General features: G+C 52.4%; 3 protein-coding genes across 12 annotated transcripts in view; 1 reads left to right on the forward strand and 2 right to left on the reverse strand.

The window, feature by feature from the left end:
* Positions 1–1,991: 1,991 nt before the first annotated feature.
* On the reverse strand, positions 1,992–3,811 carry Timm29 (translocase of inner mitochondrial membrane 29). Its single transcript, XM_020167768.2, has 2 exons — positions 3,680–3,811; positions 1,992–3,598 (listed from the first exon to the last, which is right to left on the reverse strand). The coding sequence occupies exons 1-2, from the start codon at positions 3,783–3,785 to the stop codon at positions 2,910–2,912; spliced, it is 795 nt and encodes a 264-aa protein (XP_020023357.1). The 5' UTR covers positions 3,786–3,811; the 3' UTR covers positions 1,992–2,909.
* Positions 3,812–3,915: 104 nt separating this feature from the next.
* On the forward strand, positions 3,916–8,902 carry Yipf2 (Yip1 domain family member 2). 7 transcript variants are annotated; one of them, XM_074054073.1, is made up of 10 exons: positions 3,916–4,024; positions 4,161–4,222; positions 4,617–4,774; positions 4,869–4,949; positions 6,429–6,516; positions 7,518–7,634; positions 7,712–7,878; positions 7,963–8,145; positions 8,245–8,373; positions 8,452–8,902. In XM_074054073.1, the coding sequence occupies exons 2-9, from the start codon at positions 4,192–4,194 to the stop codon at positions 8,353–8,355; spliced, it is 936 nt and encodes a 311-aa protein (XP_073910174.1). In that variant the 5' UTR covers positions 3,916–4,024; positions 4,161–4,191; the 3' UTR covers positions 8,356–8,373; positions 8,452–8,902. The 7 variants fall into 7 exon arrangements, with proteins under 7 accessions (XP_073910174.1, XP_073910175.1, XP_073910179.1 ...); XM_074054074.1 differs by having other exon boundaries at positions 3,938–4,014; XM_074054072.1 differs by lacking the exon at positions 3,916–4,024 and having other exon boundaries at positions 4,051–4,222.
* Carm1 (coactivator associated arginine methyltransferase 1) overlaps positions 8,875–24,510 on the reverse strand; it is a 42,376-nt gene continuing 26,740 nt past the window's right edge. For 2 of the 4 annotated variants that reach the window (XM_020167696.2, XM_074054070.1), the window contains 14 exons: positions 24,299–24,405; positions 23,248–23,352; positions 19,531–19,641; positions 18,244–18,421; positions 15,660–15,750; positions 15,352–15,433; positions 11,932–12,017; positions 11,653–11,742; positions 11,114–11,251; positions 10,941–11,030; positions 10,755–10,867; positions 10,552–10,629; positions 10,172–10,240; positions 8,875–10,046 (listed from right to left, as the gene is read on the reverse strand). In XM_020167696.2, the coding sequence (XP_020023285.1) occupies positions 9,904–10,046; positions 10,172–10,240; positions 10,552–10,629; positions 10,755–10,867; positions 10,941–11,030; positions 11,114–11,251; positions 11,653–11,742; positions 11,932–12,017; positions 15,352–15,433; positions 15,660–15,750; positions 18,244–18,421; positions 19,531–19,641; positions 23,248–23,352; positions 24,299–24,405 (1,481 nt within the window). In that variant the 3' untranslated portion in view covers positions 8,875–9,903. Of the gene's footprint in view, positions 10,047–10,171; positions 10,241–10,551; positions 10,630–10,754; positions 10,868–10,940; positions 11,031–11,113; positions 11,252–11,652; positions 11,743–11,931; positions 12,018–15,351; positions 15,434–15,659; positions 15,751–18,243; positions 18,422–19,530; positions 19,642–23,247; positions 23,353–23,719; positions 23,918–24,298; positions 24,406–24,510 lie in introns of all 4 variants that reach the window. The other 2 variants (XM_074054071.1, XM_020167697.2) reach the window with 2 other exon arrangements.

The raw sequence follows: 24,510 nt of genomic DNA on the forward strand, positions 1-24,510 counted from the left end.
TTTTTGATAGAGTCTCACTATGTAGCAGACTGGCCTTGAACTTGAGATCCTCTTGACCCCGTCTGAGATTATAGGCTTGTGCCACCACTCCTGGCTAAGGATAAGTTTTAAGGACTGTGGGTATAGCTTAATCGTAGACCCTTTGCCTTGCACGTGTAAGGTGCAGGATTTGATCCCCAGGACCATAAATGTTTACATTTTAAGAGAGAATTTGAACACATTAGACTCAAGAATCTTTGCTGGGCATGGTGACACAGGTCTGTAACCACAGCATGAGGGAGGCTGAGGCAGGAGGATCATGAGTTCGAGGACAGCCTGGGCTATGGAGAGACCCTGTGTCAACAGGAATAAAAAAGAAAAAACATCTGTGAGATGTTCCTGAGAAACAGGAACCCCTTGGCTCCACTGCTCTGCCACTGAGCCTTCCCACATGGGAAGGGCCCAGCATGGACTCAGAGCCATCATCTTCCCCTAGCAGCCATGAGGCATGGTTGGAATGTCTACGATGTACCAAATAGTTTAATGATTTCCAATTTTTTTTGTTACTTATTTTTTTGTAGCACTAGGGTTTTAACTCAGTGGTTTCTAGTTTGGGGACCTGGCACTGATAGTGGCTTAAGATAAACCTTGTACTTCCAACTTGAATGAAATCACCAATACGTATGTCCCTCCTTCTGATTCAAATTGTAGGAAACACCCAGTATTGCTGCCACTCAAAAGCATTCTGCCAGTTCCAACCCCCATCCCCCAATAAATTATACTCTGTACAATCCTGATCTATCTGCTTCTCTTTCTTCTGTCTCGGGCGACCACAGGGCTGGTTCTCAAACACTGGGACCAGGTTGTTCTGGAACATCACTTACAAAGCTAGAAAATATATGAACTGAGAGTCAAACCCACCTTTCTCCTCCCATTTCTCCTCCCTTCTAGAAATACAGACAACACAACCATTTTGCTATTTCAGATTTGAGCTGGATCCAACACTTTGGTTCACAATGAGAAACACATCCAATTTGATGCCAAGTTGAACCCTCTCTTAACAGAGAGAATAGAATTTTGATTCCAGGGCCTTTGGCAAATAACAGTATAGAACTAGAATTTAGAATTACTTGTCACTTGTTTTCATTTCATTTTTAAATATGTTTTTTAACTTACTTGTTTTCTAAAACAGGGTCTTGGTATACAGTCCATTCTGGCCTCAAAACTGGAGATCCTAGCCAGGCCCTGATGGCTCACACCTATAATCCTACCTACTTGGGAGGCTGAGATCAGGAGGACTGTGGTTTGAGGTCAGACTGGGCAAATAGTTTGCAAGACCCCATCTCTAAAATAACCACAGAAAAATGGACTAGAGGTGTGGCACAAGCAGTAGAGTGCCAGGTTTGCAAGTACAAAGCCGTAAGTTCAAACACCAGTTCTATTCATCCCCTCCTCCCCCCTCCAAAAAACTGAAGATCCTCCTGCCTCAGCCTCCTGAGTAGCTGGGATTACAGGCATATTCCTGGCCTGAAATTATTAAATATTACCATGATGAAACTTTTATTTAGAAATAAGTAAGGTGGTGTGTGCCTGTAATTCCAGCACTGGGGAGGCGAAGGTAGGATGGTGAATTTGAGCCAGTCAGGATTACATATTAGGACCCTGACTCAAAAAAAACAAAATAAAATTAGATAAACTTCTGTCAAGACGTTGTTAGGAACAAAAATAGTACTGTACTACAAGTCTGAGGACTGTCACAGGGCTGGGAGTTAGGAGTTTGAAGGCTGGATTTGCCTCAGCCTTGTTAAAAGTAAAAGTTCAGAACCTCCACTTTTCCTCTATAAAATGGAGTTGCAGGCTTTGAAATACCCCTCTGACCACAAAATAAGGATTTAAGAACTACTGTGTGTTCAGTGCATCCATATCACGAATGGAAGGTCCAAGTGCCGAAAACTAAAAGTGGCAAAACACACAAAAGCAAACAAAACAAAGAAAAGAAATCACAGCAAAGATAGTTGTTTGATCTTCTGCTTTTATCAACTAGCCACAGGCCACCCAGGTGACACAGGTAGTCTCATTCCCCTAACAGTGTAGCTTGAAAGGTGTGATTCCCATAACCCAACTGTGTACCCCCTGCCCCCTAGCTTCTTCCTTTCCATAGAACTCATTTTTACCCTGCAGTGTAACACACACAGAACCTACGACTCCATACAGATTTTCACAGCACTGCAGTCTGTCCTTCCAAGCCCACTTCCAGCCACTGTCAATGCACACACAGTAAAATCAGGTTGTTTTGCAAAGAAATTCCCTTCTCACAACCAGAGTCACACCAATGCCAATTTCCTTCCTGGTTTAGAATTATTCAAATAAAATGTTGCCATTTCAGGGAAGATGTTTCTGTATTATTTAATCAGGTACATGTTGAGTCTGTATTTCAAAAAAAATTTTTTTTTAATGTTACTCAAAAAAGAACAAGGGTATGGATGTGACTCTGTGGTAGGGCATCTGCCCAGTGACTGGAAGGTCCTGAGTTCAAGCCCCAGTGTGGGGGTGCACATAATACACACACACACAAAGAAGAGAACAAAGAATAAACCCATTTAAGTTCCAATTTAAAAAGAAAATCTGAAACCGGCCATGGCGGCCTGTTGTCTTAGCTACTTCGGGGGCTGAGGTGGGAGCATCACCTGTGGCTCAGCAGTTAGACTGGGCTGGGCGACACAGAGAGACCCTGTCTTAAATGTCCAAGGCTCGTGACTAGCTCTGGTAGTGCTAAACCTTACATGGTCAAGTCGCTCTGCTCTCCCTACGTCAAAGATCACCCAGGCTGAGCATGAGCTCAGCTAAGAAGGAACAAGGAGAGGGAAATGGGCTCCCCGAACCTGTGCGGAGCCGACGAGAGAGCTGCGTGGCACCAATGTCGCTGGCCTTCATCTGGCCACCTCGGGCTGCATAAGCTCGTCGGCCTCGCTCAGGGCCAGCCTGTCCTTCTTCTCCTTCTGCAGCATCTGCTCCTCCCACAGCGCCTGGTCCACCTGATCATCGGTGAGCACCACCGCCTTGTACTTCTCGTCGAAGAGCCGCTCGTTGGCCTCGGATCGCAGCTGGTGGGGCCCCACGATGCGCAAATGGGCCGGTAGGTGGAGAAACTCGTCGTCGTTGATGTCGCAGTCGCGCATCCTTGACCCCAAGACCCACCAGCGACCCACGAAGCCCACATCCAGAACGCGACCCGGGAAATCCACCCAGCGGGGCTGCAGGTAGCGGCAGCGAGCCTGGTAGAGGCTGGCCTGGGCGTCGAAGGGAGCCTCGTACACGAGCGAGCACAGCCCCAGGTTCACATGGCGCAGGCGGCCGCGGCCCCGCAGCCACAGCAGCCGCTGCACAAAAGTTTCGGAGTCGCGGTTGCGCGTGGCCGGCGCCAGCAGCAGAAGGGAACCCGACGCCTCCAGCAGCGACTCCTCGAAGGCCATCTCGCTCGGCGCCAGCGCGCAGCAGGCCGCCACACCGCCCAGCAGCCCCACGTACACAGTCGCGCGTCCCGGCCGGGCCCGCGCCGCCGCCGCCGCGTCCCTGCAGGCCTCCGCGTAGTCCCGGAGCAGCGCGCGGGCCCAGGCGCCTAAGGGAAAAAAAGCGCGATGAGAGCCATTCAGCAGCTGGAGACACTCCCCCCGCCCCGCCACCTTCCACCACTACTCACCCAGCCGCGCCCACACGCGTGGCTTTGCCACCGCCAGGTCAACTGACTGTCCGCCGGATTCTCCGCGCCCTCGGGACCAAAATCTCTTCAGAGCAGCGGTCACCATCCTCTTCCGGACTGGGGGTCCGGCCTCCGAAAAGAAATGCCCGGTACTCGAAATAAAAGGCCCGGAAAGTCTCTTCTGTGCAAACGCCAAAGCTGCCGGAACTGGGTTCCTACCGAAAGACAATAAGATACGGACCGACGCCGGATGTTGCTGTCTGGTCCTAGAGGGGTGGGCGCTGACGGGTAGGCGGAACGCGCAGGCGCAGAGAGCGCAGGCCACGCCGACTTAGGTAACCTCAGGTGAGGAGGGCGGGGTGCACCTGGGGGCCGGTTCCGCGATCTTAAGCCCTCGGGCTTTTCGTGAGCCTCCAGGCAAGGCTTGAGGCTGACTGACAGGCCCTGAGACGGGTGCGGCCTGACCCGCTTCTGTCCTTAGAACGGGAATGCGGCGACGCCCCTGAAGGACCATGGCAGAGGCTGACGAGTTGGCCTTCCACGGTGAGTGCTGCCTCGAAGAAACCGGAGTTCCGATTCTTGCTCCTAGTCAGAACCCCCTACACAACTTCCAATTCATAATTAAACGTGAACCCTGACCCGAAACCTAACCCGGGAGTGAGACCCATCCGGCACTCAATCCCCCCCTCGCCCTCCAGTCAGGGCCTCTGGTCCCCAGATCCGAGTCTATCCCAGGACCAACCCCAAATTACAGGTCTATGATAGGAGTGAGGCCACAGACTTCTCTTCGCCCCCAAACAGGAAATCGGAACCTGCCTCAGGAGAGTATCCAGGTGCCTACAGTTAGAACTCAGCACCCCCAGATAAGCAGTGGACCAAGCCGAATTGTCTCAAGCCCCCAAACGTGCCTGTGTCCCATATTCTCTCGCTGCTGTAGAATTCGAGGAAGCCACTAATCTTCTGGCAGAGACCCCGAATGCTACCACCAACAGAAGTGATCAGCTGACTCCACAGGGGCACGTGGCTGTGGCGGTGGGCTCCAGTGTTGACTACAGAGCTGAGGATGAGGTGGAGGAAGAGGGTGACAAGACAGCGGTGAGTCACCTAGGTCCCTGGGCCCTGCCTCTACCCACCCTGGCTGAGCCGGGCTGTGCTGTTGGGGCAGGCTCTGAAAGTCCATGCTGTGCAGCTCCTACAGGAAGAGAAGCCACAGCCTGGATTCTGGACCTTTGGCTACTACCAGAGCTTCTTTGACGTGGACACCTCACAGGTGAGCCCTACGATGCTGGTGGGCTAGGCTCCAAGCCCATTTGGGGTTCAGCCCCCATTCATCCAGCACCAGTACTGGGGCAAGGTGCTGGTGGCAGTTATGTGGGAAAACAAGTGATCCTACCCAGCCCAACAGAAGGAAGTGGGGTGGCCAGGGCAGAGAGAACACACTGGATTGTGTGTTAGAGAAGGGCCTCCAGAAGCAGCTGAGGAATTTGCTATACCCACAGAAGGAAAGGTTACCCAGGCAGAGTGGAGGGGAGCACAAGTATATTCCAGACACAAGGAACACACCAACGACAAACAATAGTGAGAGAAGGCCTGATTGGTGGCAGAGGCTGCCTATCATTGAATCTGGTTGGAATGTGAGGTGGGGGACAGGCAGACAGAAGCTAGGTCACAAAAGACACATACACATTACATATGTATTATGCTTAATACATACATAATCACATACATATGTGTAAATTATATGTATACTATATACATATATGTGTAGATTATATATATATGCATATATATGCTATATATGTGTATGTTGGGTTTTTTTTGAACCATGGTCTCACTATGCTATCCAAGCTAGCTTCCAACTCCTATGCTCAAGCTATCCTCCTCCCTCAGCCTTCCAAGTAGCTGGGATGAAAGGCTCTGTAAGGAATTGGATTTTTTTTTTTTTTTTGGTGGGACTGGGGTTTGAACTCAGGGCTTTGCACAGCAAAGCAGGTGCTCTACCGCAAAAGCCACACCTCCGGTCCATTTTGCTCTGGTTATTGTGCAGATGTGGGGAGGAGGGGTCCTCAAGAGCTATTTGCCTGGGCTGGCATTGAATGGTGATCCTCCCAATCTCAGCCTCTCAAGTAGCTAGGATTACAGGGTTGAGCCACCAGTGCCCAGCTTGGGTTTTGGGTTTTATTCTTTTATTCTCAGAACAGGCATGAGTAGAATGAGCAAACATGCACACGGTATAGGGGCTGGGATCCAGGCAAGGTTCCATGATAATCCAGGGCCACAAAGTAGGGCACTTCCTGGAGACATGTATGAGAGATAATGGCCAAGTCTCAATGGCCATCCTTACTGGGGCAAGGGCAGTCCACTCAGCCAAGCTGAGGAAGAAGCAGAAAGGAATGTGGAGGCCTGGAGCAGTGGCATGTTCTGCAGAGGTAGCCAGAGCAAGAGGCTCCAAGCCATGGGAATGACCTGTCAAAAGCCTAGAGGGGATGAGTATTGTGGTTCACGCCTATAAATTGCAGTACTGGAGAGGCAGAGGTAGGAAAATCTTAAGTTTGAGGCCAGCCTGGTCTACATGGTGAGACCCTGTCTCAAAACAAAAAACCATCCTACTTGCTCAAAACCAGGGGCCAGGTGAGCTGTTTCAGGCATAGCATGAGAGTGGAGGCTGGAGGTCCACAGGAAGAAACACCTTCGGTCAGGAAGGAGCCCTGAGCATGCTTCCAGTCTGGTCCCTGGCCTTGCCCTCCAGGTCCTGGACCGTATCAAAGGCTCACTGCTGCCTAGGCCTGGTCACAATTTTGTCCGGCACCGTCTGCGGAACCGGCCTGATCTCTATGGTGAGTGAGGTTGTGTACTTGGTTCATTCAATTATTCATTCAACAAAAATGCACTGACTGTCAGGCCCTGCTGTAGAGCTGAGAACAAAGCAGGGAGAGAGAAACTTGTGCAGTGCTCAGGGAGACGGAGACACAGAGGCTGGCTTAGAGGGTGAATGGCATGGCTGTTTGGTTTAGCTGGGTCAGGACGGCTTCTGAAGAGGGCAAAGAGAATGAGTCATGTTGGCATCAGTGTGGGGAGAAACGGGAGGAGCATCCCAGAGAGGGCCTCAGCCCCAGGGAGGGAGCTGGCATGGTTACTGGAGCAGACCAGCGGCCTGGAGGCCACAAAGGTGATGGGACAGATGTCAGATACTGTGGTGAGAAGGAATCTTAGTGAAGTGTTCCTCAGGTTCCCTCTAGCCTCACGGGGGCTGTAGTAGAAGCTGGGAGATGAGGCAGGGAAGGACTGTTATGGTGGAGACTATGGGTGGAGGCAGAAACAACAAGATTTGCTGACAGATGAGACAAATGGTAGGGAAGGGCCAGAATGGTCCTGAGACTTCCCACCTGACCTCCCAGGAGAAGGTGGGGTACTGTTGGATGGATGTGAAAAGCTTAGCAGATGTGAGGGGAAGGAGCAAGCATGGTAAGTGGGTTGGAGACTCACGAAGACAGCCACAGGAACAGTTCAGGGCACTCATCCTTCTGGGAGTAGACAGCTGAAGTGGCAGGATGCCCCAAGGCTGGACAAACCCATGCGAGGGGTGAGCAGAGCCCAGGCCCAACTGCTCCCAGAGTGTAGAGAGTTTTGCCAGGGAGCTGAAAAGGTTGAGATGAGACAGAAGCTGAGCACAGGGGTCCTGGAGACCACGTGGAACGTTTGCATGAAGAAAGGGATGAGCTGAGCAGCCCTGATGCAGCCACTGGGGGCCAATGACCTGGTGAGAGTCAGAGTTGACCAGATCCATCCATTTCTCCCTGAATGCTGGGCCAGCGACTCTGACCATGTCCCCCTGCAGGCCCGTTCTGGATCTGTGCCACACTGGCCTTTGTCTTGGCTGTCACTGGCAACCTGAGCCTGGTGCTGGCGCAGAGGAGGGACCCCTCCATCCACTACAGCCCCCAGTTCCACAAGGGTGAGCAAGGTGGGCGGGCTCGGCTCCCAGCAGTGGGGGCCCACAGTGTGGGGTGACTGCTGCCATTTTGCCTTCAGTGACCGTGGCAGGCACTGCCATCTACTGCTATGCGTGGCTGGTGCCACTGGCACTGTGGGGCTTCCTGCGGTGGCGCCAGGGCAGCCGGGAGCGCATGGGGCCTTACACCTTCCTGGAGACTGTGAGTGTCTACGGCTACTCCCTCTTCGTCTTCATCCCCACTGTGGTGAGCTGGAGCCCCATGGGAGGGGCATGGCCAAGGGCTGGGGGGCCTGCCTGGCCAGGTCACCAGCTGCCTGCATCACCCCAGGTCCTGTGGCTCATCCCTGTGCCGTGGCTGCAGTGGCTCTTTGGGGCACTCGCTCTGGCACTGTCGGCTGCTGGGCTGGTGTTCACCCTCTGGCCTGTTGTCCGCGAAGACACCAGGCTGGTGGCCGCTGTGCTGCTGTCCACTGTGGTGCTGCTCCACGCCCTCCTGGCCATGGGCTGTAAGGTACAGGTCCAGTGCACCCTCCCCTCACCACTGCCGGGCAACAGGGCATGGTTGGCTCCCTGGCTGTGCAGTGACCTGGGCGGGGGGGTCTCTCTCCAGCTGTACTTCTTCCAACCACTGCCTCCAGAGCCACCTCCGTCTCAAGCCGTAACGCTGTCCCCAAAAATTCTGCTGTCACCTACCCTGCGCCACTCCATGGCTACCTCCTAGGAAGGCCTGATCCTGGAGGTAAGGGGCAGCTTCCCACAGCAGCTGGGGTGTCCTCCTGCCTCCCCAGGGCCACCTCTAGGATTTTCTCTCTTTCAGGCCCAACCTAAGAAGATAACCTATATCCTGCCCTTGAAAAGGACTGGAGTTCCCTTGACCCCTCAAGACCACTTTGCTACTTTCCAGACTTTTCTTACAAAGCAAACACTTTTATTTTCTATGCAAAGGTGATCCAGAGAATTTATTATAAAGGCGGAGGAAGGGCAGCCGAGCAGGATGCTTCCAGGGAGGCTCGGGCAGGGCAGGTGACACAGCCATGGGAAAGGATGGAGCTTGGCCCCCTCAGCCTGTCTGCTGGCCTTCTGCTTTCCCTGACAGGACTCCAAGGCCAGGAGGACCACAAGGGGCAGCCCCAGCCCTTCCCAGCGGTGCACGCAGTGGGCTTGGGGCCTAGCCTGAGCGCCAGCTTCTGAGATGGGAGTGGCTAGAAACGAGGGGGCAGAAGAAGAAGAAAACTGCCTGTGCTGAAACATGTTTCCTCGTTTGTTTATTTTGCTTCCTTTTTTCTTTTTTTTTGGGGGGGAGAGGTCCCTGCAAGGTCCCTTCCCAGGCTGGGGAGGTACCAAAATGCCATCATGGTGGTAGGGACTGGAGCGTCTACAAGTGTGATAGGGAAATACACAGGCCTAATGTCAGCTACAGGGAAAAGGACGCCTTTCGTGACACATCCTTGAGATTTCTGTCTGCCCCAAGTGGCCCATGGTGACCTTCCCTCTGGGCTGCTCCAGCTTTCAGTGGAGAGGGCCAGCAGGGGCTCAGGGCCAGGACAGCAGCACAAGGCAGGGCCAGGACGGATGGCCTTCAGATAGCCAGGGTGGGTTGTACATTCAAGTGTGAGGTGAACTCTTTCATGGGGAGGGGTCCTGCCTGCCCTGAAGGCTTAGCAGGGCTGCCCCCTCACCACCAAGCCTGAGCCTGGGGACGGGCTGCTGGCTGGGCCCGGCCGGCCGGGTTTCTCAGAGGGTCTGTGGATTGACACTGGTTCTTTTCGTAAAAAAATAAAACTAAAAAAAGCAGCATGTCACACCCATGGTGGCCTGGTAGTTGAAGGAAAGGTCCCATCAGCCGGGGCTGCCTTCCCACTAGAGACAGGTGAAGGGGGCAGGCATGGGGACGGTGGGGCAGGGCAGCCTGGGCTTCGTGGCAGATGCTCCCCTCTCCCACCCCACCAGGACGCAGCTGTGGTTTCTGACTTGTCTGTTAAAGCAGATGTCAGAGCCAGGTCAGAGTGGAAAGGGCAGGAGGGGACAAGGGCTCCCCCGACATGATCTCGTGTAAAATATGGCAGCGACACGCATTCCGAGCCGGGGGTGGACCAGGGTGGCTTGGGGCGGCGGCATCATTGTGTAAAAAAGTGTCCAAGTTCCCATAGCAAAGAGGGCTGTGACCGGTGTTCAGGCTTCTCCAGTACAGGGGACAGCCGCCCAGGCGGGTGAGGGGCCGGGCGGGGCTTCATTTGGTTTCCTGGTGCTGTCAGTATGGCCGAGGCGCCTAGCTCCCGTAGTGCATGGTGTTGGTTGGGATGGACATGGGCGAGGCCATGGAGATGGCGGGGCCACCCATGGTGAACTGGCTGTTGACTGCGTAGTGGGCACTGGAGCCACCGCCACCGCCGCCCTGGGCACCCGAGGAGCCTGTGGGGCAGGCCGTGTGCACTGAAGGACGGCAGGACCCCTGCACCTGCCCAGCCCCCTTTAGCATGAGAGCATGCATGCAAGGCGGTAGCCCCCACCCACAGGTGGTCCCTCCAGCTCATTACCTTGGACAATCCCCGTGCTCATTATGGAGCCCATCCGGGAGTGCGTGTGATTGACAATCCCTGTGTTGGCTGCACAGCAACAGCGAGGGAGGGAGGGAGGGAGGGAGGGAGGAAGGGGGATGGCGTCACGCCCCCAGCCTGCCTGGCCCACCCCGCTCTCACAGCGGTGTGGGAAGGGCAGATCAGCAGCGACAGAGCAAGGAAGAGACAAGTGCAGGGCTTCAGCCCAGAGGCCCCAGAAGGAGGAAAAGGTGGCAGTGATGGCGGTGACATTGGTACCGGAAGACCAAGCACTGGTTGATGGATTGGCCACCAGCCTTACCCTGCCCCAGAGTAGACTTGTCTTCCCTAGCCACCCCCGGAGCCCAGGGAACACTCACCCAAAGGAATCAGGTTATTGTGGCCTACACTGGAGCCACCGGCGATAACACTGCTCAGGTCATATGCGGTGGGCATCCCTGTGTCCAGGAGAGGGAAGTCAGGGGTGGGAGGGTATCCTGGATGGGGTGCCAGAGGCAGACCCTGGGGGCAGAAGGGTTCTGGGCTGGCCACTGAAGGCCGCCAGCCATGTCCAGGGACTCACCAGCCACAGCCATCCCGCTGCTGAGGTTGTAGGTGCTGCCTGTGTTCCACATGTTCTCGGAGGGAGATGTGTAGTGCGAACCGGGTGGGGGTGAGGGCGTTGTGCCCGTGTATCTGTGGCAGAGAGGGACCATGGGTATGGCCGTGTCACTGTGCCATCCAGCGTCCCTCATAGGAGCCCTCCTACCTGAAGAAGGGGTTCTTCAGGTCCAGCAGATTACTAGACTTGGAGCCTGTCTGGTCCACCTGGGCCACAATACTGATGTCGTAGCTCTGTCTGTGTGGAGCAGGGGAAGGTGGCTGTGAGGATGCCGGGCCAGCGGACCCGTCTCCACTCCCTGCCCAGGTGACAAGACCTACCTTTTGTTGGCAATAAGCAAACATGTCCCTGAGAGCGTGTCCCCGGCCTTGGCGAACAGTGGTGACTGGAATAGGCACCGGACCTGGTACCAGTGTGTCAGAGGCTCTGTTGGGGCTGTGGACAGCCACACGGTCATTCTGTCAAACAGGAACAGGCACACACTTGCCTGGGCTGGTGTCACTACCCTGTACACCTTGAGCTCTCCCCAAAGGCCTGTCCCCACCCAACTGGTCCGCTGGGTTCCAAAGCTAAGACAGGCTAGCTTCGAGGCTGGCCCAAGCGCACGTGCGGTGCACAAGGGATCCACAGCTGTCCTATGTGCCAAGAGACAGACAAGGGCCTGAGAGAGACGGGCACTGAGAATGGAGTAGGGAAACCCCTCCCACAATGGCCTCTTGCTCAAGGACACGTTCTCATTGCCTGCTGGATGGGACAGAGGAAGGTGAGGAGTTGTGTCCCACCCTCCCTGCCCCCAGCCAGATCTGGGGGTTGTAGCTGCAGAGAGCCCTCTGCAGGGTGGTCTGCTCTGCACACTCACATGGAGCCGATGAACGCAACATCAAACCAGAAAGCCAGGCCGTGGACCAGCCCTGAGTGCAGCATGTGGAATTTGAATGGGATTTCTATCCTGCAAAGCAAAGAGCAGTAATTTGCTGGGGAAGCCAAACTGCTTCTGGGAGAAGAGAGAAATGGCCAGATGTGGAGGCCAGGGCCCCACCCACCTGCCCTGGGACAGCCAACAGCCATGGAGCCAGCATTGGTCCTGACCTTCAGCATGGGCCAGGCCCAGGGGATGGGGCTTAGGTGCCCCTGGTACCTGTGCAAATCTCCTTCTTTGGCTTCTAGGAAGTTCACTGTGTACTTCACAGACTTGGCCATCAAGATCCGGATATCAAACGTGTCCTGGGAGAGACCATGGTATGACTGGGTTTTGGTTCCAGGGAGAGCACTCATTCTTCCCCATGGCCTTCAACTAGGCCATTTGGCTAAAATCAGCTTGCCTTTCTCAGACATACTAAGGGAGAATGTGCTGACAGCACCACAGATGGTAATTAGGTGACAGCTCAAAATGTTCATATACATGAAAGACTTGGCATCTGCCTAGTATAAGGTTCTGAGATCAAACTCTAGTACCACAAAACAAACAAACACTTGGCTGTTGTGAGATAAATGCGGTGGTCCACTTCTGTAGTCCCAGATACTTGGGACTAGGGATGTGGTATCTGCAAAGCCCTTGATTCAACCTCCTATACTGCAAAACAAAGAAATCCCCACGCCCAAAACCAAACTTTGGCCATTGCATTTCTGGGATTTTAACCTATAGACACACAGTGGGAACTCACTGTCTAATTAAACCACAATGGGTCATCCAAAATAACTGTGTACATGAGACAGAGCGAGACTGAGGTACTGGAGGGGAAGCTCTCCGAGAAAAATTGTAAGCAAGTTAGCAAAAGAAGCAAATCAGAGAACTGGGTGTTGATGGAAGATGTGCTGTGATACTGAGGCTCTTGCCAAGAGTTAGACAAAAAGTAAACTGACTGGTGAAAGCACTAGGGAGCAATCCCAGCAGCCAAATCTTGGGGTGCCAAGGTCTTAGAGAGAAAGGAGAGGCACAGAAGGGAAACCTTTTTGGCCTTCACCTTTTTCCCCCCGGGGAAGGCAAAAAAATAGCTACCTCGGCCTTTGGATAGCCCTCCTGAAAAACGGGGCGAGGGAGGGAGCTCAAGGCTGGTAAAGGACAGGAAAGCAAAGGGAAGTCAGAAAAGTGAGGTGGCATTGGCCAGTTCCTAAGCTTTCTGTGGACTGGGGCTTAGAGGCCAAGTATCCAAGCAGAAAACCTCCCCCAAGAAACTAAAAAGTTAAGCATACTGATGATGCATGCATCCTAGGCAGCTAGGAGACCTGCACCAACACTACTGAAGGCTAAGCCCCAAAGCAGCAGTTCTCAAAGTGTGTTCCTGTCTGGGGCACCATCAAGGTCAAGACAATTTTCATAGTAATGTTGAGATGCTTTCAGTCTCTCACTCATTTGCTTTTTGTTTTTGTTTTTTTTTTTGGTAGGACTGGGTTTGAACTCAGAGCATTGCTCTTGCAAAGCACACACTCTTACTGCTTAAGCCACACCTCCAGCCCAAGAACCTATTTCAAAATACCAAAACCAATACTAGTTATGTTAACATGTAATGGGATTTATTCATGTACTTATTTATTTTTGCAGTACTAATGACTGAACTCAGGGCTCATGCTTACCAGGCAAATGCTGTACCACTTGATCCAGGCCCTTTTGCTTTGGATTGTTTTTCAGATGGGGTCTTGAGCTAACTGTGCCTGGGATGGCCTCAGACTACAATCTTCCTGTCTCTGCCTCCTGAGTAGCTGGGATTATAAGTGTGTGCCACCTGCCTTTTATTTTTTTAAATGAATCAATAAATACATATTTTTTCCTTCTTTTTTATCCATCCCCCATATTTCATAATTTTTTGAGTTTAGTTTTTACTATCAATGTATATTGCTCAGATAGCAATATAGAGAACATACATAAACAAAAGCTCTTTAGGATCCGCCATTTTTAGGATCATAAAGAGGACCTGAAGCCGAAGTGTTTGTGAACTGCTGTCCTATAGGGAAGTTACGAAAGAGGCCATCTAAATAGTCAGAAAAGCAGTCTCTCCATATCTCAATGCCCCATGGGACCAAGGTGATCGTGCATAAGGCTGACTGCCCCATGAGCAACTCCTGGGAAGGAGAGTGCCTTGCAGAAGCTCTGTCACTTTTCATACTGACAATGAATGAAACAAGAGACTAGCCCACAGGACCAGGACCCCAAACCAAGTGAATAAACCAAAGAAGCACATCTACCACTGTGCCAGATAGTGAAGGTGACCAGAGACATATGGGATACATGTTTTAAAAAGGGTTGAGGGTGTAGCTCAGGAGCTCAGTGGTACAGCACTTGCCTAGCATAGTGCAGGACCCTGGGTTCCATCCCTGGCACCGCCAAAAAAAAAAAAAAAGACTTTAAGGCAAGAAACAAAAACAGATATTAAAAAAGAAACTTTTTTTTTTCTTTGTGGTACTTGGGTTTTAACTCAGGGCCTACACCTTGAGCCACTCCACCAGTCCTTTTTTGTGTTGGTATTATTTGCCCAGACTGGCTTCAAACCGAGATCCTCCTGAACTCCACCTCCTGAGTAGCTAGAATTACAGGCATGAGCCACCAGCACCCAGCTTAAAAAGAAACATTTTATAATGACATGAGGATCAATCCAACAGAAGATATAATAATCCTAGCCCCTGTATGCATCTAATAACACAATGTCGAAATCTGTAAAGCAAAGCCGATCATAAAAATGGAAAAATAAACAAGCCCACAATATGTTATCCATAGGAAAAGCAAATTGTATGTTCTCTAACCACGAAGAAATTAAGACAGAGAGTATGTTGATCACAATCTATTTTATGAGGAAAAGTAGTCAAAAAATACATTTAGATGTCTTTTGGAAAGACAGTAAGAGATACTGTTTGCCTATAAGGAAGGGAACTGTGCAGTTGGGGACAGAGGTGGGGAGGCTCTTGCTCTTTTGTACTCTTTTTTTTGTTTTTGGGCAGTACTGTGTTTTGAACTCAGGGCCTCACTCACACTTTCTAGGCAGCTGCTCTACCACTTGAGCCGTTCCATTAACCCTGTTTTGTGTTGGGTATTTTTTTGAGATAGAGTCTCAGGAACTATTTGCCTGGGGCTGCCTTTGAACTGTGATCTTCCTGAGTAGCTAGGATTACAGGCATGAGCTACCAGTGCTGGCTCTCTTATACTCTTTTTTGTTTGTTTGTCACAGGGTTTTGCTATGTAGCCAAACTGGCCTGGAACTTGAAATCCTCCTGCCTCTACTTCCCAAGTGCTGGGATTACAGGTACGACTGTTTCTTTTATAGTCATGGTTTATGTATCAATTAAAAAAAAAAAATCTCAGTAAGTGAAATCAACCATCAAATCAGCTCACCCAGTATCAAACCACCTATTAATAGTTCACACGTCGTATATACTAAAGGTTTGCCGAATAAGTTACTTTAGCCTCAACACCTCTGAGAGAGAGCTCAGTGCTGGGCAAAAGCAAGGGTGAAGTGAATTTCTTAGGACTGCACAGCTTGGACAAGTCCTACAGATGAAGCCATGCCTCCCCTGAGAAGAGCCATGCCCCACAGTAATGCCCCAGTGTCCTGTGTGCCCTACTCACCACCACAGGCTGCCGGAAATACTCATCCACAGCGGCACCTCGAAGGGCTGACAGATCCACTCCATGGAAGGATGGCTGGTACCTGCAGAAAGCCCCACCCCCGCCAACAGTGTCACCAGCAGCAAGAGAGGCAGATGGGATAGTTAGTCCTGCCTTCTCTCCTAGCTGGCCCTTGACCAGCCCATGTCCTTCAGGTCCTACTGAGGATGAGGAGAAAAAGAGGAGTGGTGGGGCCACCTGGGGGCTGGGGGCCATCCCCGAGCAGGCAGGCCATGGGGGCCCGAGCAGGACACCCAGGGTGCACTCACCAGAAGTTGGCCTTGGTGAACTGCTCCATGTAGAGCTGTTCATCCGTGAAGGGTGCGAGGTGGACGTCACCAATGGTGGGGAACATGTTTCCTGGGAGTGGGGGGCAGGGAGGGGTGCTGGCGTCAGGGAGGCACATCGTGCAGGGCCAGGCAGAGATTCCAGAAGGCCCCAAGACCCCAACTATGGACTTTCCAGCCTCTTGTTCACTCATTCACGTGACCAGTGTGGAGCACCTGATGTTAGTGGGCCTTGGGCAGGAGCCCTTGACCTGCACCATCGCACTGAATGGGACTGGGGTGGGAGGCTCTTCTCTTTTACTCTTGGTTTTTGTCTTTTTTTGTGTGGTATTGGGGTTTGAACTCAGGGCCTTCACCTTGAGTCACTCTACTAGCTCTTTTTTGTGAAGGTTTTGTTGAGATAGGGTCTCTCTATTTGCCTGGGGTTGGCTCTGAACTGTGATCCTCCTGATCTCTGCCTCCTGAGCAGCTCAGATTATAGGTGTATGAGCCACCAGCACCTGGCTATTCTTGATTTTTGAACCATGGATCTATGTAGCAATTCAAAAGTCTCAGTAAGTAAAATCAGTTAATCAAATAAGCTCACTAACAATTCACATGTCCCACTGTGTGCAGAGTGCTGGGGAAGCTACTGTCCTTCACTGAGTCCCAGGAGGTCTGTCCCTATGTCCCCTTACTAGGGCTGAGAAACAGGAAGGAGTGCAGAGCCTCATCATGAACAGAGGGTACCCAAGATGCCAGGCAGTGCCCTCAGGTGCCATCCACCACCTGTGTACACACAGCTCAGTGCACAGGGGAAAACTGGACAGGGCTGCTCTGCACAAAGTGAGGGGGCACAGGTGGGATGGAGTTCAGCTGAATTCCCATCGCCCGGGCTTCCCAGGTTCTGGCCAAAACACTAGGGTGAAAGCACAGGCTGCTTGGTCAACCTGGCTGGCATGTAACTTGAAAAGGGAGGAGAACTTGGGCATTCATTCGTGACTCATGAACAAACAGACAAGAACAGCAGGGCGATGGAGGCCACACCTGCTCGGGGAGCACCTGGCCTTCAGATGTGGGCCTCCTGCCTTTCTAGCCCTCTGTGCAGGGGGCTGAGGCACTTCCTCACAGCCCCCATCAGGCTAGAAATAATCAGCAGAAGCTGCTGGGGTGGCAGAGCCCTTGGCTCTGGCTCAGAGGCCACATGCTGGCCACCTGCTCTGGGGGATTTGAAGTACCACAGGAATGTGTCCAACAGGGAAGGCACCTCCATTTCCTGCCAGCCAAGAGGTGTGTGGCTAGGGGAGGGCTGCCTGCACGCCTCACAGAATAGCTGTCCCCCAAGCCTGACTCCCTCTGGGCTTCCCATCCATGAGAGGCCCCTCTGCTGGGACTGCTATACTCCACCCTGTAGGCTTAGACACAATAGGCAAAATGTGAGGAAAGCAGGACCTGGGAAGCCTTGAGTCCCAAACTAACACCCAAGACTCAGGACACAAATAAAGGGGATGGTGACCACATCCACCTCCAGAAAAGCAAGAGCGCAAGGCAGGTTCCTAGGAAGAGGACCCAAATGCAAGTTTCCCCACAGACCCAGAGAGCCTGTCCTGCACTGCTGCCAGTTTGCCTCTTCCAAAGTGCCACCGTGGTTATGCTCCCACCCCCCCCACACCCCTCCTTGCCTGTATAGAAATATTCAGACATGGACAGGTCTCCAGAACCCAGCAGAGAAATAGGGCAGCACTGCAGGGGTTTGGGAAGAGTATAGCTCCCCATAAAGATGAGCTGATGCAAACAGCTACCTGGTGACTCAGGCTTGGGCCAAGAGGCATGGAACCATCAAGCCAGAGACATAGACAAGAAATGGCAGATGGGCTCTCAGATAGTTGCCTCCCCTACTCACACATAGGCAGGTGCACATACACACTCACATACACACATGCCCTTACACATGTATACACACCCACAAGCCCTCACAAGTGCACACCGACAAGTCCTCACACACACACGTGCACACACACGCCCTTATATACATACTCAGAAGTCCTCACAAGCATACACATACAAGCCCTCACACATGCACGCCCCCCCACGTCCTCATCTGCCCATACACCCTCCACCCACACACATACACACACTCCCGTGCCCTCCACACAACCATGTCCTTACGCGCACGCGCACACACACACGCATGCACACGTACACACACACCCCCATCCATCTCCTGACCTCTGAGGGGAGCAGGCCCACCAGAGTGCCTGCTCACAGTGAGGTCCCAATCCTAGTACTGAAGCCCCTCAGGAAACACCAGTGGCTCTCTGGGGCTGCAAGGAGTTCTGCCCCCACCCTCAGCCCAGCCAGGTAGGTGGATGTGTTGTCTGAGGCCTGGGAATCTGGAAGCCACAGCCAGCTAGGGAAGGGAGGGCAGGGAGTGAGGTAAAGGCTACCTGGGAACTGACACAGTCAAGTGGGGAGCTGAGCCACCTTTGGGCTAGCTTCATGGCAGCCTGCAGTGTAGACAGCCCCTGTGCAGCAGCTGCCCACACGGCCTCCAGGCACGGCCTTCCCTGTGTGGTGGGACACTCACCGCTGGGCTTCAGGTATTTCTTGGCATGGAGGTAGCTCTCGAGCATGCGCTCATTGAAGAGCATGTAGCCCATGGGCTCCGAGATGATGATGTCCACCTGCTCAGGGAGCGAGACCTCCTCTACTTTGCCAGGGATGACCACGATGCGGTCGGTCAGGTTATTACTCTTCACTAAGACCTGCAGACAGGTGGGTCGGATAGGTCACAGAGCTTCCCTGAGCCTCCCTGCCTTGTGCTCTCACCAGACCTTTCCTCTCAAGGGAGGGGCTCTGTCCACACCTGGCCACCGGTGCCCCTGCCTCCTCCATGGACATCCTAACCACAGGGGGAGGAGTGTGGGCCTGTTAGGTGTTCCCTGCAGCCCAGCCGTCTTGGGGTGACAGCATCCCTGTCCTCTCCCACCCTACAAGGACAGCTGCTGGTGGGAGTAGAGACTGGGATGAGTCACCTTCACAACAGTCACCAAAGCTGGAACTGGACCCCCCCCCATCCTCAGAGACTCCAGTACTGGGAGCTCATCCTTCACACTTGACCACCCACGGGGAAGTGGTCTGTGGGAAAGGGAGCTCAGTGCCACAGTGCTTATGACCAGCATAAGTCAATGCCTTAAGAGCCTGAACGCAGCTCAGGTGGAGGAAGCATTGTGGCTACAGAAGAGGCAGGGAAGGGTCTCCATAGGACACCACATAGGTCTGCCGTATGGGGCAAAGCCAGGAGCAAGGTGGTAGTGTGCCTCCATGTGTGCAAGAGATGGGCAGCAGGGCAAACACGCTTACTTGCATGTGCACAGAACAGTCTGGGGGACCTGGGGAATCTCCTGGGGGAGGGACCGGGGTGGAGGAGGGGTGCAAGAGAGAAGCATTTTCAATGTTTACCCTTTCGTAGATTTTAGATTTTCAACTTTGCAAAAGAAGGTTTTGATGGAATAAAATAGGAAAAGGAAGTAACAAAACAAGTTCACAAAACAAAATACCCCTCTGATCTGCACTGGACAAGTGGGAGCAGGCTCAGAAAGGGTGGCACTCTTGCACAGTGGCTCAGATGTCACCCAGGAGGTCCTGCCTGAGTCTGTGTGACATCATGGTCCAGCCTGAGGCATGAGGCCATAGCTTTGTGGATATGTGGCTAATCACAGAGGGGAGGTCACTTCAGGCCCAGCAAGGCCTCCCGCCAATGGTCACTGATTTTAGGAACAAAGCATAACTGTGTGACATCCACAGGCCCCTCTTGGGCCCAAAGATCAGGTTTCCTGGGGGCTCCCAGTGGGCAGAGATGACAGACACTGACCTCAGCATGCTGGGCCATGGTACTGGCCTCCACTGCATAGATTTTCCTGGCTCCAGCTTGGGCTGCGAAAAATGACAGAATCCCAGAGCCACAGCCAACATCGAGAACAATCTGAGGAAAGGACAGGTGTCTGAGGTGATGAATAGCCAGTTATCCTGATCTGATCAGTACACACTGCACACAGGTATAGAAATGCCACACTGGACCCCATAAATATGTACAATTAAAAAAATGTTTAAGCTGGGCACTGGAGGTTCACACCTGTAATCCTAGCTACTCAGGAGGCAGAGATCAGGAGAATCACAGTTCCAAGCCAGCCCCAGGCAAATAGTTTGTGAGACCCTATATCGAAAAAACCCTTCACAAAAAAGGGCAGATAGTGGCTCAAATTGTATGCAGAGTTCAAACCCCAGTACTGGAAAAAAAAAAAAAAAAAAGTTTAGCCAGGCACCAGTGGCTCACACCTATAATCCTAGCTACTCGGGAGGTAGAGATTAGGAGGATTTTGGTTGGAAGCCAGCCCAGGCAAATAGCTCATGAGACCCTATCTCAAAAATATCCAACACAGAAAGGGCTGGCAGAGTGGCTCAACTGGTAGAGTGTCTGCCTAGCAAGCATGAGGCCCTGAGTTCAAACCACAGTATCACCAAAAAAAACAGTTTAAATTATCACCCTCAAAAAAAAAAAAAAAAAAAACAGGAGGACCTGCGAGCGGGTGATGAGAGTCAGATGGCTACTGGAAGAAATACTCATCACTGGGTACTCATTGTCCATGCCCAGCTTCAGGGCACAATGGCAGAGCCACCTCTCAGTGACAACTACACCCTGTCCTCAGTATCCACCTCCATGGGCTCTGGAAGGAGGTGCCCCAGAGGCTCCCACTCAGCTTCAGTCCCGTGGCCTACAGGTGGCTGGACCATCTGGGGCACAGGATATGGGCCTCCCAAGAAGCCTGTGTGGCACTGAGGGCTGTCTGCCTTTGTGGCTCTTGCAGGGAAGCAAGGGGCCTAGGGATGTTGGAGGCAGCATGCTCAGGAGGGCCTGGGTTGACTCCTTCCCTGAGAGGCAGTCAGTGCCTGGCTGGGGCAGGCAAGGGGCCCAAGTCTTGTCTACTGGGCTCCCCCAAAGCTGCTGGCAGAACACTGGATGTTCCAGATCTATGCAGTTGCTTCCGTGTAAGTAGGATGAGGACAAATGTTTCTGGAGTGGTATGTGAGGTCTCTTAAGGAGAAATACTCTAGGCACAGTGGCAGGCACAGAGTGACCATCCAGTGGGAGGACCTCAGCTGCTTCTCAGAGCTGTGGATGGACCAGGAAATGGATCTTGTTTCTGGGAGAGCCAGAAGGGATGTCACTGAAAGAGCTTGCAATGTGAGGGCCCCAAGCACTGTCCAGCCATAACTCAGGGTAGCAGTCAGGAAGCTTGGGGAGGTCCAGCAAGGACAGCCAGCAAGGCCTACAATAGCCACTGCATGAGGACTACTTCCACCATGGCCTGGGGCCCAGTGTCCTTGGGATCAGTAGGCAATGCTGGGGGGAGGGTGTGGGGCAGGACAATAGCATTGCATGAGGCAGATCCCCCGAGATCCACATGAAGAGCCCCATGAGATAGGCTGAGGGGAAACACATGTTCCTGACTGATTCAAAGGGAAGGCATACGCTGGGCCAGGTGACTAGAAGGGGTCTCTTTCCTCTGTGCAACACATGCATACTCCTCGCCTCACAGTGGGTTGCAGCCTTATAAGCAGGAAATGCACGTAATCCATCTGACCTACCAGCATCCTAGGTTAGCCTGGCCAACCTTAATCATGTATGCGCCTACAGTTAGGAAAAGCATCTTACACAAAGCCTATTTCAAGTCAGATGCCGATGGCTCACGCCTGTAATCCTAGCTACTCAGGAGGCAGAGTTCAGGAGGATCACGGTTCAAAGCCAGTCTGGGGAAATAGTTCACAACACCCTTTCACATAAAAAGGACTGGTGGAGTGGCTCAAGGTGTGGGCCTTGAGTTCAAAGCCCAGTACCTTTAAAAAAAAAAAAAGAGAGAGAGAGAATCTGAAGAGACAAGCCTTGCTGGTTTTCCCACACGGTCTATTAACATTAGGTATGCAAGGAAGCCTTCATAAAAAGCCAAAAAAGACAGGGTGCAGAGAGAGGTTCCTGCAGAGTGGTACCCCTCATGCTTCCCCTGGGCATCTCTTCATCTGTATTGGTTTTTTTTTTTTTTTTTGGTATCACTGAACTAGGGCCTCATGCTTACCAAGCAGGCGCTCTGCCACTTGAGCCACTCTGCCAGCCATTTTTTGTGATAGATATTTTCTAGATAGGGTCTCATGAATTATTTGCCTGGGCTGGCTTTGACTTTCAATCCTTCTGATCACTGCCCCATGAGTAGCTAGAATCATAGGCGTGAGCCACCAGCACCCACCTTCATCTGTGCTCTTTTAATCCTTTGTAATCAAGCAGGAAATGTGCTTCCCTGAGGTGTGGGAGCTATTCGGGCCAATTAATCAAGCCCAAAGAGGGGGTTATGGGAACCCCAACTTAGAGGCAGTCAGTCAGAAGCACAGGGAAAACCATCTGGGGCTGGCAAATGGCATCTAAGGTGTGGGGAATAGGCCAGGGACGGAGCCCCCAAACTGTGGGATCTGACATGCTCTCTGGGTAGGGGTGTGAGGACTGAATCGGATCAGAGGACATCCCGAGGACATCAAGCTGGTGCCTGCTGTTGTGAAACCACTTGCTGGTTGGAAGAATCCCCCACCTCTGCAAGTTTTCTGTATTCAGTGTGGCATGTAGGCAGGATTAAAAAAAAAAAAGGAGACACTGCTTTCCCTGCATTATCACTATTAAATAAAACCAAAAACTAAGTGCGGTAAAGCATGTTAATTATGTTGATTGTAGTGACCATTTTATATCAAACACACACATGTCAAAACATCACCTTAGGTATATACAACATGACATTAATTTCTCTTTCTTTGTTTTTGTGGTTCTGGGGATGGAACGAACAGTCATGGAAGCTAGGCAAGCAGTCACAACTGAGCTACCTTCCCAATCCCAGTATATACAACTCTTTTATTTGTCAATAAAGCTGAGACATATCATTAAGGGGGTAAAATCTTTTCCAAAGAAGCATATAGAATAGATCCAATTTTGTTGATTAGAAAAAGGGGGGAGCTGGGGGCATGGCCCGTCCAAGTGATGGAGCACCTGCCTAGCAAGTGCAAAGCCCAGAGTTCAAACCCCAGTACCCACCCCTCAAGAAAAAGACACAGTGAAATAATTTTACTGAGGCATACATGGGGAAGAATCTGGAAGAAAAGACAGACGATTGGAGGCAATTATTTTGGAGGGAAAAGACAGGTCTCACATGGTGATATTGTACATGTTATGTTGAGTTTACATAGTAAAGAGACTTTGCTTTTGTTTAGTTTTTTGTTTTTTTAGCAGTACTGGGGTTTGAATTCAGGGCTTTGCGCTTGCTAGGCAGACATTCTACCACCTGAGCCACTCTACCGGGTAGATTTTGCTTTTGTAATCAGAAAGAAATTAAAGAAAAACTCGAGCAAAAGCAGGGGTGGGGGGAGTAAAGGCAAGGGAATGGGGAGGTGGGTCTAGTGCCTGAGGAAAGGGGCAAAACTGCTCGCCAGTCTCTAGATCCATGGCAACCTCCCTGCACTGCCTGGCCCAGCATAGGGGTGAGGCCCTGCTCACCTTATCCTTGAAGTCGGTGTGGTTCTGCAGTATCGCACGCTGGTAGGTGCCTGTCCGTACGTAGTCCTGCATCATGTTCTGCTGCTGGGACAGGTAGCCATAAAACTGGAACAGAGACACACCAATGGCACAGGGCACACGGCGTGACAGAAGGCCAAGGTCCTAGCCTGCCCTCCAACAGAGGTGGGGGCTGACTCAGGCATAAACTTCCCTCAGGAGGCCGCGCACCCTCTGCTGGCCTGGACCCCGCCAGCATTTGCCAGCTGCTCCAGGAGAGGGAGCAGGGGACTGAATGGCAGTCCCCAGAGGGGACAATGCCACCATCACTGTGGCAGAAGGACACAGCTGGATGCAGCCTTGATGAGGAAGCTGCCCAGAAAACAGCAAAATTTGCCAAGGGTGGGGTTTTCGCATCTGGGGCCACCTGCCCCATCTTAGGGGCCCCAAAGAGGAAGAATGGATGGAACAGAACCCCAGAGCTCAGAGCGCCAGGCAGGTGAGGTGCGGTGTCTCTCTGTAAGACAACAGGCGATCGGGAGGCAGCGTGGCACCCGGGCAGGGCCACAGGCTTTGGCATCAGGCAGACCTGGCTTCCCATCTTGGCTCTGTTGCATAAGAGCTGTGTGACTTGGACCAAGTCACTTAACCTCTCTGAGCCTCAGTTTCTCATCTGTAAAATGGGGACAATAACAGCACTTACCTCCTCGAGCTGTTAGGAGGGTCCAAGTGCTTCAGGCATGTAAGAGTGCTTAGACTGTGCCTGGCACACAGTGACAGTTCAGGACATTGCTACAGTTCTGTCATTACTCAAAATGTCAGGGGACCTGGCTTCACCCGCACTCAGATCCTTCCAGCAACCCTCTCAGGTGTCACAGATGAGGAAACTGAGGCCCAGCAAGTAGAGGGCACCTGCCCAAGGCTACACAGCTAGTAAGGGATAGAGCCAGCATGGGCACGCAAGTGGACCTGCCTGGTGCTGCGCCACCTCCTGTGGGCAGGAAGGGAGACAAGGGCCAGGTGGAGGCCTGGCCCAGGGTGGGAACCAACCTACCTGGAAGTACTGCACAGCTGAGGACTCCTCGGTCCGCTCACTGAACACTGACCGCTCCAGTGTGTGTCCACGACAGGTTTTCAGGATGTTGTAGAAAGAACAGAAATCTGGAATGGGGACGCCAGGTCACTTGGGAGTAGTCAATGGCCTGCCCTAGGATGCCAGTGCTACAGCCATCTAGGGAGACCTTACGGGGCCTGGGGCTTTTTGTC

This window comes from Castor canadensis, chromosome 14, assembly GCF_047511655.1.
Source record: "Castor canadensis chromosome 14, mCasCan1.hap1v2, whole genome shotgun sequence".
Classification (NCBI taxonomy): Eukaryota; Metazoa; Chordata; class Mammalia; order Rodentia; family Castoridae; genus Castor; species Castor canadensis.

Excerpts from the sequence above, each read along its gene's own strand:
- Timm29 (XM_020167768.2), bottom strand. The coding sequence starts at position 3,785 with ATGGTGACCGCTGCTCTGAAGAGATTTTGGTCCCGAGGGCGCGGAGAA. Across the intron at positions 3,599-3,679 it reads ACGCGTGTGGGCGCGGCTGG|GCGCCTGGGCCCGCGCGCTG; the intron begins GTGAGTAGTGGT and ends TTTTTCCCTTAG.
- Yipf2 (XM_074054073.1), top strand. The coding sequence starts at position 4,192 with ATGGCAGAGGCTGACGAGTTGGCCTTCCACG. Across the intron at positions 4,223-4,616 it reads TGACGAGTTGGCCTTCCACG|AATTCGAGGAAGCCACTAAT; the intron begins GTGAGTGCTGCC and ends TCGCTGCTGTAG. Across the intron at positions 4,775-4,868 it reads AAGAGGGTGACAAGACAGCG|CTCCTACAGGAAGAGAAGCC; the intron begins GTGAGTCACCTA and ends CATGCTGTGCAG.